Source organism: Balaenoptera borealis (genome assembly GCF_965194805.1).
Source record: "Balaenoptera borealis genome assembly, chromosome: 20".
NCBI lineage: Eukaryota > Metazoa > Chordata > Mammalia > Artiodactyla > Balaenopteridae > Balaenoptera > Balaenoptera borealis.
This window is the reverse complement of record NC_138879.1, coordinates 7,916,818-7,928,943: the sequence shown is the minus strand read 5'-3', so window position 1 is coordinate 7,928,943 and position 12,126 is coordinate 7,916,818. Positions and strand designations below refer to the sequence as shown.

Sequence of the window (12,126 nt, the reverse complement as noted above, 5' to 3'; positions counted from 1 at the left end):
CTTTCTCCACCACCCCGACCAGGAGCCCTGTCCCTGAGCCCTCGGGTCCTGGTTTGCCCTTCCTCTCGCAGCCCCCATTCCCCACACAAGCAGCGCTCTCCCAGAACTCTGGGGTTCCTCCACACCTTGGGTTTCATGACCCTGACTGCAGCCCGCAGGGGCCACGTGACGGCTTCAAGGCAGGAAGGACAGAGAAGGAAGACAGAGGTCTGTGCCCTCAGCTGCCTCGTGTGGACAGGAGCGGGAGAGCAGAGCAAGCCCACCTCCGGGCCAGCTCGGAGTTGGGGATGGAGAGCCCCCTTCAGCCCAGGTGTGAGGGCTGGGCTCGGAGGAGCAGGCCACGCTGCAGCCACAGGGCCTGGAGAAGAGCAAGCAGGGTTGACCCGCGCTCGGATTCAGTGCAGAGGACGCATTCCCCGTCCCCGCAGTCCTGCGGTCTGGGGGGTTCTGCCCCCGAGGCATCCCCCTGGTGGCTGGAGCAGGAGCGCTCTCTCCCCTGCCCTCTGAGGGCCAGCACTCGGCAGGACTTCACAGAAGGAGTTCTGACCACCCCGTGCCTGGAGCCAAGCAGCAGTGGTTGCAGAAGGAGCAGTTAGGCTGCGTGTGGGGACTGGGTGACCAGTGAACAATCGTGAGACGATCTGGGGCGGAGTGGGGGCCGGGGGCATGAGATGGGCCCCACCTACTTCCGTAAGACTGAACAGCTGAGCTCAGTGAAGACAGACCCCTGAGGCGCCCTTGCACTGGGATGATGGGTTTATTCCACACTCTTCGCTTGCATGCTAACAGAAGGGAGAGCTCAGGGTGGCCTGGGGTCCTCCAGGCTTAGGGAAGAGAGTCGACCTCCCTCCCCCCTCTTTCTGGAGACCCTGTCACAGCCCAACCCCTCAGGTCTGCAGCCCCAGGCCCTGGCCCTTACAGCCTGGGCCACCTGCCGTGGGGGGCAGCCTCACCAGGGGCTGGGTCCGACTTGCCTGTGGCCCACATCCAGAGCACAGCGAAGCTGAACTGGCTACAAAGCACCCCTGCCACGCACACCGGGAAGGAGATGTGGTCAGCAGCCTCAGGCCAGCTCCTCCTGGGCCCCTGGGCCCCTCTGGAGGCCTCTGTGTGGGGAGAGGCGGGAAAAGGAGGCGTACTTCAGGGCTCACCTGACATGCACGCTCTCCCGGAGCAGAAGGGCGAATCCCAGGAGGTGCCAGTCTGTATTTCTCCCTTCGTTAGATTCACAGCTAATGAATGTTTGGGTCTGGCCCATTCTCGGTCATCTTGAGTTGAAAAAACGTCCCACAAGAGAGGCTCTGCAAGGCAGAGGTTATCCCAGGGAGTCTGAAGTCACCCGGGCCTTTAGGGGGGCCGACCCTGCTCCCTGCTCCAGACCTGCGGCTTCCAAGGGCAGCCGTGGTGGAACCCAGGGACAGTGGAGCCAGCAGAGTGGACGCAGGAACCCCTAACCAGCCTGGTAACCCGCAACCCCAGCCTGCCAGCTCTGGCCCTAGGCCTCTTTCCTCAGCAACCCCCGAGGAAGGGGCCCCAGGCCCTGCCCACCTTCAGGATCAGGCCCTGGGCTCCCACAGTCGTGCTGCTCCCCTCTGAGGACTGAGCTGGGGCTGCTCTCCGCCCTGGGGTTGCTGTGGGCCAGCAGCCCGGACAACAGCACGGTCTCCGTGGTGTGATGAAGAGCAGCATAGGACAGTGAAGTAGTGAACTGGGGAGGTGGGCAGGGGCCAGGTCCGGCCTTGAGAGCCCAGGCACCTGAGCAGAGGCACCCTGGCTTGGGCGACAGCAGGTGCGGGCAGAATGAGGGGGGCCTAGCACAGGGTGGTCCTGCCCCCGGCCAGGCGAGGGTGTGGGCCTTACTGAGCAGCGGGCTGCAGGAGGAGGAGCTGGGCAGGGCCTGAACCAGGGAGGAGCAGAAGACGAGGTAGCCCAGCAGCCGGGTCACCTTGTAGGCGATGCGCTCCGTCCAGAGGGGCAGCAGCGGCCTGCACAGGTCAGCCAACAGCAGCGCCTCCCCGGGTACCAAGAGCGCTATGACGGCCTTTAGCGCTGTGTTCTGCAGGCGCAACTGGAAGGAGGAAGGTCGGGGCTTTCCAGTGGGGGTTGCGCAGGGGTGGGCAGTAGAAAGGTGATGTCATGGCCTCTGGTTGTGCATCCCCGATGCCCCCATCAGCCCTCGGTAGCCACCTCCCAACTCACCGTCACCTGGAAGCAGGGCACCAGCTGCTGGGATGGGACTTGCATCTTCAAATCCTGAACTATGTATTCCCTCTTGACACTCACGATCTCATTCATCGCATGGGCCTGGAACTCCAGCTCCATCACTGAAGGGGTGGGGGTGAGAACAGTGAACTAGAAATACCCCTGCCCCCGCATCTCTCTTGGGAGTAGGGGCAGGGACAAGCTGGAGCCCAGGGGTGATGGAGCCCTCTGATGGTTGCTGGGGGCACACTGGGAAACTGGTCTGTACAAGGGCTTTCCAAACCCGATTTCGCAAGACCCCAAGTTTACTCCAGTTAGAGGAAGGGCCTTATCAGATTCATAGATGAATTTTCATTGTAAAAATAAGTGCACCACTTCATGGAGGGGGACATGGTCACAGACTCGTTCACCAGTATATCATCTGACACCTGCAATAATTAGGATTCATGGGGCGGCAGCTGTGGTATTTCCCAGAGGGGAGGGATGTAAGGGAAGGATGGGACTTCGCCGCCGAGTTGGACATCACCTGCTGGGCTTGTGGGATATTCACTGGGTGGCTACACCTTCGGGATGTTTCCAGGAATGAGCCTGCAGTAGCCTGAGCCTCTGGGCTTGACACAAGTGTGCAGTTTGGCCCTGGCTGTTGGGGGCATTGCTCTGGGGTAGCTGATGGGGGAGAAGAGAAGACTGGAGGGGGCCTACAGCCTAGAGCAGGGGAGGACTAGGAGATGGGGCTGCTATTTGAGTGGGAGGTGCCGGGTGAAAGAAGAATGATCAGCTCCCCTAAGCCTGGGGGTAGACTGGTGTGAACACAGGCCCGGGACCCCGGTGTCAGGTGTTCGCTGGAGGCCAGAGGCTTCCCCTCCCCTCTCCCTTCATCCCCCAGCTCCTGTCCTGTCAGCACCAGTGTTGCCAAAAGCGAAGAAGCTGAGGCTGCAGTCGCTCTGGTCCCTGGGGAAGTGGAAAAGCTCAAAGTCACAGTAGGTCTCCGTGGTGAGGGCCAGGTAGAGCTCAGCGTGGCCATCCTGGTCCACTCGGGCCTGTGGGCTCTGGTCCTGCCAGCTCACCCAGAGCCTGAAGAGGGAAAGGTATCACAGCCAGTGGCCCAGCTCCTCCTCAGAAGGGGGAGGAGGGGGAGACCCCAGCATATGCCCAGCTGCTATCCACTGCCCTCGGGGTTTCAGAAAGGGCACCATAAGGCACGGGAGTTGTGCCAGTGGTCTGGCAGGGCCACCAGGAGGGGGATATTCACTAAGAGGACCTCCCGGCTCTAGATGGGGAATAGCGAGGGCTATGCCTGCCCAGTTCCTGAGACAAGAACCCCCGCCTCACTTACGCCTCCTGGATAGTGAGTCCTGGTGTCCAGAGAGAGTCCCAGGGCAGCGTGACTCTGCCCTGCCGGTGCCCAGTCGAGTTCAAGGCCAGGCGAGTGTCCAGCCAGGACTAGGGACACAAGGATGCTACTAAGGCGCCCACTCTCCGTATATATGCGCCCCTGGGCTTGGCAGGTTGATGAAGGCCAGTACTTCTGTGCTGGGCTTACAGAGGTCTCCCTTCCTCAACCCCTGCCCCCACACCATGGGTGCCCACCAGCCGAAGCAGCATCGTGGAGGACACTGTGTACCGCAGGATGTCCTGGGGGAGGGGGGCAGCAGGTCACCTCGGGGGTGGGTACTATGTGACAAGAAGGAAGGAGACCCCAGCACTCACTAGCCTGAGTCCTGCCCCATTCCTAGCTCAGCGCTTGGGCCCCCGAGTCCTCCAGAGCCTGAGGACACTTACCACGTTAAACATGTTTGACACAAACACCTGCACATCCACGAGCAGGGGCGCGCTTCCGTTGTTCGGAATCTGGATGGTTTCCTGAACCTCCTGGGGTGAGTTGAGGTTGAAGAAGGATGGCCAGTCTGAGGGATGGAGGTCGAGGTCACCCAGCGCCCTGGGGCCCAAATCCCAAAGCTCAAGACCCTACGCTTTCTACCTACCAACCGCTGGCACGCTGAAGCCACACTCCCGAGCCAAGGGCTGTGGGGTTCCGAGCCTGAGGAAGGTGAGATGGGGCAGGAGCCACAGGGCCATCAGCAGCTGCACGGAGGGGCTGGATGGAGCAGGAGTGCCTAAGCTACAACCTCTACTTCAGTCACTTCTCTGGGGGACTGGGCAGTCGGCTGGAGGCAGCTGTTCTGTGCACCAACCCTGGAGCCTTGGACTTGGCACACCCCCACCCCAGGTTCAGCAAACACCTGAAGACAAAGCCCAGGACCCAGCCCCACCCACCTTGCACCTGCCGAGGCTTCCCGGTCCTGCTCCATTTCCACCACCTGGAACCCATTATCACATTCAAGACCCATCAAGCAGACCAGGAAAGCATGGGACCCCTGCCCAAACACACACACACTTCTCTGACACTGTCCTTCCAATCTGGCCAGGTGCAGCCTCTGTTTCCACAGCAGGCACCGCCTGGCTAAATACCCAGACCCTTACCAAACTGCTCTGTGCTCAAAGACCTGAAGTGGGCACACCCTTGGGTTATCCTGCCTCTCCTCGAACACTGAACTAATTTCACGTAAAAAGCCTTGGCTCAAGAACTCCGGGAGTGGGGCAAACCTGGGGATAGGTAGAGGCTAGCTCCTGACCAAAGATCGGGGGCATTTTTGTTCGGGGCGGTATTCTCAGCCTGCCCCGGTCCCGCAGTGCCTTAGAAACACCGCTGTGGGCCGCAGAGCAGGAGTGACGGAGGTGCGGGTGACTTTCCTGGCCCGAGGATAACCCAAGCCCTTGGAGACCAGATCCCAGATAGCTGCAGTGAAGGAAGGAAACCCAAAGGCTGAAGGTGGGTAGGCACTGATCTGGCTGGCATGACTCCAAGGGACCCCAGGGAGCTGGGAACAGGCAAGGACCCGCCACCCGCAGGCGCACGAACGCTACTAGGAACACACATAGTGTCCAAGTCTGTCATCGACCGGTTTATCGAGCGCGCTTCAACACTCAGCCCGCCTTTGTCGCGCTCACTGGCGGCTGCTGGTTCCCCGATCTATATACAGCTGGCGCTTCCGCATGGCCACGTGCAAAGAGCCTTCGGTCGTCCCGCGCTCCCCAGCCTCAGGGACCCTTTCTACGCGGATTTTAACTCTGCCGCCTTCGGTGCGGGCCGCCCTCTTTCCTTGTAACTCGGCAGGGCACCCCGCCCTCATTTATCCAGAGCTCCCCTGTGAAGTCCTAGAGCCTCGGGACCGTGAGATATGCGGAGACACGGCGCGCCAATGCACGCGGAATAGATTGCGCGTTTTATTAACAGATGAAACTCCTTCCACGATCCCCCGACCTCTGACTCCAATCTTTCAACACCCAAGTGTACTCCCTAAGTGCCTTCGGGTCACATTAATTGTCAAGATGGCTTTGGGAGCCTTTTGGTCCCGCCAGGACAGGCTGGGAACCGAGCTCGAGGACTTGCAGCTAAGAGGCGCCGGCCCAGGAGCAGAGGGCCCGGCTGCCTCGCTCACGTGCGTTACGTCGGTGGACTCGAGCTCCAGCACGCTGCCGTTGCGGGTGCCCTGGGCCGCGACGCACACGCGGCCGGAGGCTCTGCGCGGGGCGCGGCGCAACAGGCCCGCGCAGATCTTGCGGAAGTGCTTGGAGACGAGAGCGTAGACGATAGGATTGACGCAGGAGTTGGAGTAGGAGACCAGGTGCGAGAGGATACGCAGCGCGTAGGTAGCGCGCGTAAGGGAGAAGCGGCCGAACCACACGCAGAGGATAAGCGCGTGGTGAGGCATCCAACAGAGGCAGAAGAGCGCGGCCACGACGATGGTCATACGCGTCACCTTGCACTTGGCGCGCCGGGCGCCCGAGCCGGCGGCCACCGGGTCGACGGCGCGCCAGAGGTAGCGCAGGGTGCGCGCGTGGGTCAGGCCGAGCACCAGCACGGGCAGCAGGTAGCTGAAGACAAAGGTGCAGAGGTCCATGGCGCGGCGGCGAGGCGAGCTCCACGCCGGGTGGCACACGGTCAGGTTGGCTAACCGTGACTGGCGGTAGTAACTCAGGTACGGCCCGGAAAAGAGCAGCGACAGCCCCCCAGATGAGCCCGACGGCCGCCAGGGCGTTGCGAGGCGTGCGCAGCTCGCGGGAGTGCAGCGGGTAGCGGATGGCCAGATACCTGCGGGTCAGGCCAGAAAAGGGAGACGTCTGGTGTGACGGCGGATTCGCGGAGACAGGGCCGGACCCCTCCACCTCGAGCCCCACGCTCACTGTCGAGGAATGAGGAATGTCTCTAGCGCACGGTAATACCGCACAAGCCCAGAGGGCGACACAGAGCATCCCGGACACCCTCAGCCGCGCCTACATGTGGGGCGGGACCCGGCAGCAGGAAAGGCTACTCATTTGCTCTTCCTGAGACTACGACCACAATGGGATTCCACCCGGGAGGGCACCCCGAAGATTAAACCGACTGTGGGGCTCCGGCAGGCTGTGATTACCCACCAGTGACGGTGCCCGGAGAGGTAGGACCCAGGTGCCTTGAGGCCCTAGGGGACAGCCTGGAGACACTGTCAGGCAAGGTACCGCGAGGGAATTCCTTCGAGAAGCCGACGTTCTATGGGTCCCACCAGTGCTCTCTTCTTGGAACCGGCACACTTGGCGTTCAGTGGAACTGGGAGGTATAAGGGGAATGTGGCCTCACCTCGCTGCCTGTCCAGGGAAGGTTGGGAGGACGTGGGGACGGAGGGGGCCGGGGAGATACCAGGATTCCCTTCCTAGGAATCCCCCAGGTGTCCTTTCAAGCTTCAGCTTCCAGGGGGACCCTTGGGCCCGCTCCTCTCCTGCCTTTGCCCCTGGGCCTGTTGGTAAGGTTGTGGGACCGAGCTAGGGAGCCTCGGGCATGCTTGCTCAGAGTTTGGCATGGGCCCTCACGAAGGACCCAAATTCTGCAGTCCGCACCAGAGTCGACTGTGCGGAGCAAACTGTGGCTTGGAGGCCAGCGAGGTGGAGGCGCCCGAGTTTGACGCCAGGAGACAGGCCAATGGCTTCACGCACAGGATTACTGGATGGGCAACTCTGAGCAAATCACTTACAAACTCGGTTTGGTCTGTAAATTGGGCACAGTAATCCCTCCCATCCCAGCCTCCCAGGGGCGTTGAGCTTCCAAGGAGACCCAGCACGGGGAAAAACGCTTTGTACCCAGAAACGCTGTGCTTTGTCAGATGCCAGCGGCGCTGGAGAGCTGAGGTGTCCAGCCTGAAGCCCCTGAGGATGCACCTAACAGAGATACACGGAGGTCCCCCACTCTTCTTCTTCTTTTTCCTCTTATACACCTGCTTGTCTTTCACTCCCTCCTGGTTCCCTTGCCTTCCTAGTGTTCTTTTCTACTTTCCACGCATCCCTCCTTGACCCTCAAGTCCAGACCCCTTCTCCAGCCACAGCCTGCCTGCCAGGGAGACGGCAGCCAGTGTGAAGCTGCTGGCATGCATGGTGAGGAAGATGAGGCAGTGCACCGCCTTGCAGAGCAGCGACCCAAACACCCAGTCATCCAGGGTGTAGATGGTGGCCTGGAAGGGCACGCAGCACACGATGAAACACAAGTCGGCCACGCCCAGGTTGAGGATGAACAGGTTGGTGGTGCTGACCGCCTGGCCACCACGAAGCAGCACGGCCAGCACCAGTGAGTTGCCTATGGTGCCCACGAGGAAGATGAGCGCAAATAGCATGGGCACGATGACCGCCTCAGGCTGCCAGCTACCCCCGCCGCCCGCCTCGTTCGTGTCCTCGGTGTCCAGGCCACCCGAGCCATTCATAGTGCCGCCGCACCGGGGCTGCCCCGACTTCTGCAGCCGTCTGCGTCCTGGCGAGCGCGCAGCTCCGGCGGCTTCAGCCGCTGCAGCGCCCAGAGCGACTCGGCGGAGCTGCGGGCGGAGTGAGCCTCGCGGCGGCTGGGGCAAGAGAAGCGAGTGCGCTGGGGGCAGGGGGAGGAGCGAGCAGCCGAAGGGTGGGATGTCCCCCCTGGCGGCCGGCCGCGCTGGGGGAAGGGCTGTCCAGGGGCCTCGGCGCGCCCCGGCCAAGGCACAGGCTGCCCACCCCTGGGGCGGACGGCCGCGCCAGTGTCTGCTCCCCGGCCCTCCGGCGTCGTCGGCGCGCTCCAGCCTCCGACTCCGCACTGTGCCGGGCTGAGCAGCGAACCGACCTCCAGGGCAGACGCCGGAGTGGTGGAGGGACCGACTGCCGGGAGCGCTCGCCCGCTCCCCCGCGCGCCTCGGCACTTCCTGCAGCCTGGCGGGCGCGCCAGACCTCCCGGGTCAGGCTGGGGGGCGTCCTCGAGAGAGAGTTCCAGGTGGCCCCTAAAGCGTGGGGTGGGGGTGATGAAGGGCGGAGGCGGATGGGAGTGCTGCCGTTTTCCAGAACTGGCGAGTGGGACGGCCCTGCCGTGTGCTCCACGCCTCTTCCCACTTCTAATTCCCAGGAGCAGCGGTGGGGATGGTGGAAGGATTTCATTCCCTTCTCTCCCTCACTGAGCGTTTCCCCCTCCAATTCAGTCCGGTAAAAATTTATTGAGCATCTGCTGTGTGTCAGGCTCTGTTCCTGGCGCCGTGCCTCGGTTTCCTCAATATTACAATGTGGGCTAATAACACCTTCTCAGAGGGCTCTGGTGAGAATGGAATGAGATGTGTGTGAGAGACCTGAGGCCAGTTGGTAGAATCGGGATGAATCCAACTCTTCTTCTTTTTCTCCTTACCCTATTCAGATATCCAACAAGGGGAAACTTAAAGGAAATACAAAACAGCAGAGGTCCATGCATCAGGAACATTTTCCTAGATAGCCAGGAGGGTGTTTAGGTTGCAAAAAAACAACTTAAATATTTGTTTCTGATTTTGACATACTAGCCATCAAACATTTGTGACCCAGAATCATCAACGTTTCTATATAGTTTTAAAACTGGGTTTGAACATCACTACCTTCTGTAGCTTGACCTCTGCTTCACCTTTCCTTGCCCTGTTCCTTGAGTCCTAGTCAAAAACATTCTTTTTCCACTTTCCCCTCCAGGATCTCAGCCTCAGGAGCCCAGCTACCTGCTCCTCTTGGTAAGGAAACTTTATTCACACCTCTGCCCTGCCTGCTTATTCACTGAATAGGAAGATAATAACCATTCATGTTTCTGAGATGCTTGCCATTCATTTATTGAATGCACATTTATAAAGCATCTACTCCTTTCCAGGCACTGTTCTAGGTCCTTGGGATTTACCAGTGAGCTCTACAAAGATCAAGGCCCTTCATGAGCTTCCTTTCTAGCAGGGAAGAGAGACAATAAATATAACTCAAGTTATTAATCAATTACAAGTTAAGTACTTGCAGGAAAAGTAAATCACGGTGAGGGAATTGGGAGTACTGGAGTGGTGGTGATGGTGCAATTTAAAATGGGGTGGTCAAGCAGACCTCATTAGGAAGGTGACATTTGAGCAAAGAGTTGAAGGAGCTAGCCTAGCAGATAGCCAAGGGAAGTGCATTCCAGATAGAACAGCCAGTGCAAAGGCCCTAAAGCAGGAGTGTGCCCGTGTCCCTAAGCAAGGAGGGTGGTATGGCTTGAGCTGAGTGAACAAGAAGGAGATTGGCACGAGAGAAGGTGAGAGGCATAGCATGTAGGACTTTTTTCCATTGCAAGGAAGTCTTCTAGTCTGACTAAAAAGAGGAGCCATTGCAGAGTTTTGACTAGAGGACTAACATCATGACTTACTTTTTTAAAGAAAAGCTTTATTGAAATATAATTCACATACCATACAATTTACCCATATAAAATGTTCATTTGTTTTTTAGTATATTCACAGAGTTGTGCAACCATCACCACAGTCAATTTTAGGATGTTTTTGTTCTTGCCTCCCACCCCTAACCCTACACAACCACTCTTTCTGTCTCTATAGATTTGCCTATTCTGGACATTTTATATAAATGGAATCATACAATATGTGGCCTTCTGTGTATACCTTCTTTCACTTAGCCTAATGATTTCAAGATTCATCCACAATGTAGCATGTATCAGTACTTCATTCCTTTTTATGGCCAAATAATATTCCATGGTATGATAATCACATTTTGCTTATCAAATTCATTTGTTGATAGACATTTGGGAGACTTACTTTTTTTTAAATTATTTTTAATCTTGGTAAAATATACAAAACACAGTTTGCCACCTTAAACATTTTAAGTGTATAGTTCAGTAGTGTTAAGTATATTCACATTGGTTTGCAACCAATCTCGAGAACTTTTTGATCTTGCAAAACTGACAGTCTATACCCATTAAACAATAACTCTCCATTTCCCCTGCCTTCAGCCCCCAGTAACCATCATTCTACTTTCTATGAATCTGACTACACTAGATACCTTATATAAGTGGAATCATACCATATCTTTTCATGACTGGCTTACTTAGCACAATATTTCTGAGCTTCAATCATGTTGTAGCATGTGTCAGAATTTCCTTCCTTTTTAAGGCTGAATAATATTCCATTGTATGGACAGACCATATTTTGCTTATCCCTGAGGGCCGCTGGGTTGCTTCCATCTCTTGGCTATTGTGAATAATGCTACTATAAATGTGGGTGTACAAATAACTCTTAAAGACTCTGCTTTCAATCCTTTTGGATATATACCCAGAAGTGAAATTGCTGGATCATATGGCAATTCTTTTAATTTTATAAAGAGCTGCCATACTGTCTTTCACTGTGGATGTACCATTTTATATTTGCACCAAAAGTGCACCAAGGTTACAGTTTCTCCACATCCTCGCCAATACATGTTATTTTCTGTTATTATTATCCTTTTAATATTAGCCACCTTAATGGGTGTGAGGTGATCATTCATTGTGGTTTTGATTTGCATTTCCCTAATGATTAGTGCAGACTTACTTTAAAAATGCACCATTTAATTTAGTCTTCATAACCACCCTAATTGGTTATCCCCATTCACAGATGAGGGAAAAGGTTTAGAGGGAGATTATTTGCCCAACATCTCCCAACCAGTAATGGCAGAGCCAGAATTGGAGCTGCAGAGATCAGACTCCAGAGCTCGCAGTGCCATATTGCAGAGGAAAGATTCATGGTATCCCTCGCTTCAGCAGTTCTCCCTCCTCGGACTGCTCGACCGGAAGTCCAGGGAAGGGCACCGATTCCCCATCCATTAGAGGAAGTCCCTGCACTATGGTCGGCTCCAAAGGAAAGCGCAGACAGAGGTGGTTCCCTCCCAGGCGTGGTGTTTCGTTGCGTAGGGTGGGAACCCCATCTCCGGAGCCCCCGGGGAGGTAGACACTCCGAAATCCAAAGGTCTTATCCAACTGCACCCGCTCTCTGTGCGCGGGACCTGAGCCGGATCCCCTGTGCAGGGATGCAGGAGGTGTGGGAGGGGGACATCTCCGGGTCCTCCACCCTTGGTGGACTGGAAGTAGAGTTACCCCAGGAGACCTCAGCAGTTACGGCGTCCGCGAGCTTCCGGGCCCTCAGCCTAGCCCACCACCATTTGAAACCCGAAGCCTAGTCCACGCGCAGGCGCACTCCAACAAGTGGCCGCTGCCTGCGGGCAGGGCCGTCGGCGGCGGAGTCCGCCGGTATCCCGTCAGCCCGGCCGAGCTGGCTCCGCTCTCTCTCTCTCTCTCTCTCTCTCCGGTCGTCCCGCCTCCTCTATCCCGTCCTGCTTTGCGGTGCAGGGGCAAGATGGCTGCTGAGAAGCAGGTTCCTGCCGGCGGCGGTGGTAGCAGCAGCGGCGGTAGCGGTGGTGGACGCGGTGCCGGAGGAGAGGAAAATAAGGAAAACGAACGGCCTTCAGCTGGATCGAAGGCAAACAAAGAATTCGGAGACAGCCTGAGTTTGGAGAGTATCCTACAGTAATCGGGCCTAACTCGCAATGACTACGTGTCGATCTGGCGGGCCGGGGGCGGGAGAGGCGGCG

At 57.5% G+C, this 12,126-nt stretch overlaps 3 protein-coding genes across 5 annotated transcripts in view; 1 reads left to right on the top strand and 2 right to left on the bottom strand.

Annotated features, from left to right (window-relative positions):
* Positions 1–112: 112 nt before the first annotated feature.
* Positions 113–4,312, bottom strand: ZACN (zinc activated ion channel). The gene is made up of 8 exons (XM_082374466.1): positions 4,188–4,312; positions 3,985–4,109; positions 3,793–3,837; positions 3,539–3,645; positions 3,107–3,276; positions 2,200–2,324; positions 1,497–2,068; positions 113–1,138 (listed from the first exon to the last, which is right to left on the bottom strand). The coding sequence occupies exons 1-8, from the start codon at positions 4,279–4,281 to the stop codon at positions 916–918; spliced, it is 1,461 nt and encodes a 486-aa protein (XP_082230592.1). The 5' UTR covers positions 4,282–4,312; the 3' UTR covers positions 113–915.
* Positions 4,313–5,528: 1,216 nt separating this feature from the next.
* Positions 5,529–8,128, bottom strand: GALR2 (galanin receptor 2). The gene is given in 3 exon segments (XM_082371264.1): positions 5,529–6,275; positions 6,277–6,358; positions 7,618–8,128. Coding segments are annotated over 3 exon segments (1,188 nt in total). The 5' UTR covers positions 7,992–8,128; the 3' UTR covers positions 5,529–5,543.
* Positions 8,129–11,855: 3,727 nt separating this feature from the next.
* Positions 11,856–12,126, top strand: part of SRP68 (signal recognition particle 68) — a 29,399-nt gene continuing 29,128 nt past the window's right edge. For 2 of the 3 annotated variants that reach the window (XM_082371180.1, XM_082371181.1), the window contains exon 1: positions 11,856–12,051. In XM_082371180.1, coding sequence (XP_082227306.1) covers positions 11,892–12,051 — 160 coding nt within the window. In that variant the 5' untranslated portion in view covers positions 11,856–11,891. The remainder of the gene's footprint in view (positions 12,052–12,126) is intronic. The other variant, XM_082371179.1, reaches the window with a different exon arrangement.

What these genes read in the sequence shown, in the direction of transcription:
- ZACN (XM_082374466.1), bottom strand. Translation starts at nt 4,281, where the DNA reads ATGGCCCTGTGGCTCCTGCCCCATCTCACCTTCCTCAGGCTCGGAACC. An exon ending in CTTCAGCGTGCCAGCGGTTG is followed by an intron (nt 4,110 to 4,187) that starts GTAGGTAGAAAG and finishes TCCATCCCTCAG; the next exon opens with ACTGGCCATCCTTCTTCAAC. An exon ending in TGCCCTGCTTCCAGGTGACG is followed by an intron (nt 2,069 to 2,199) that starts GTGAGTTGGGAG and finishes TCCTCCTTCCAG; the next exon opens with TTGCGCCTGCAGAACACAGC.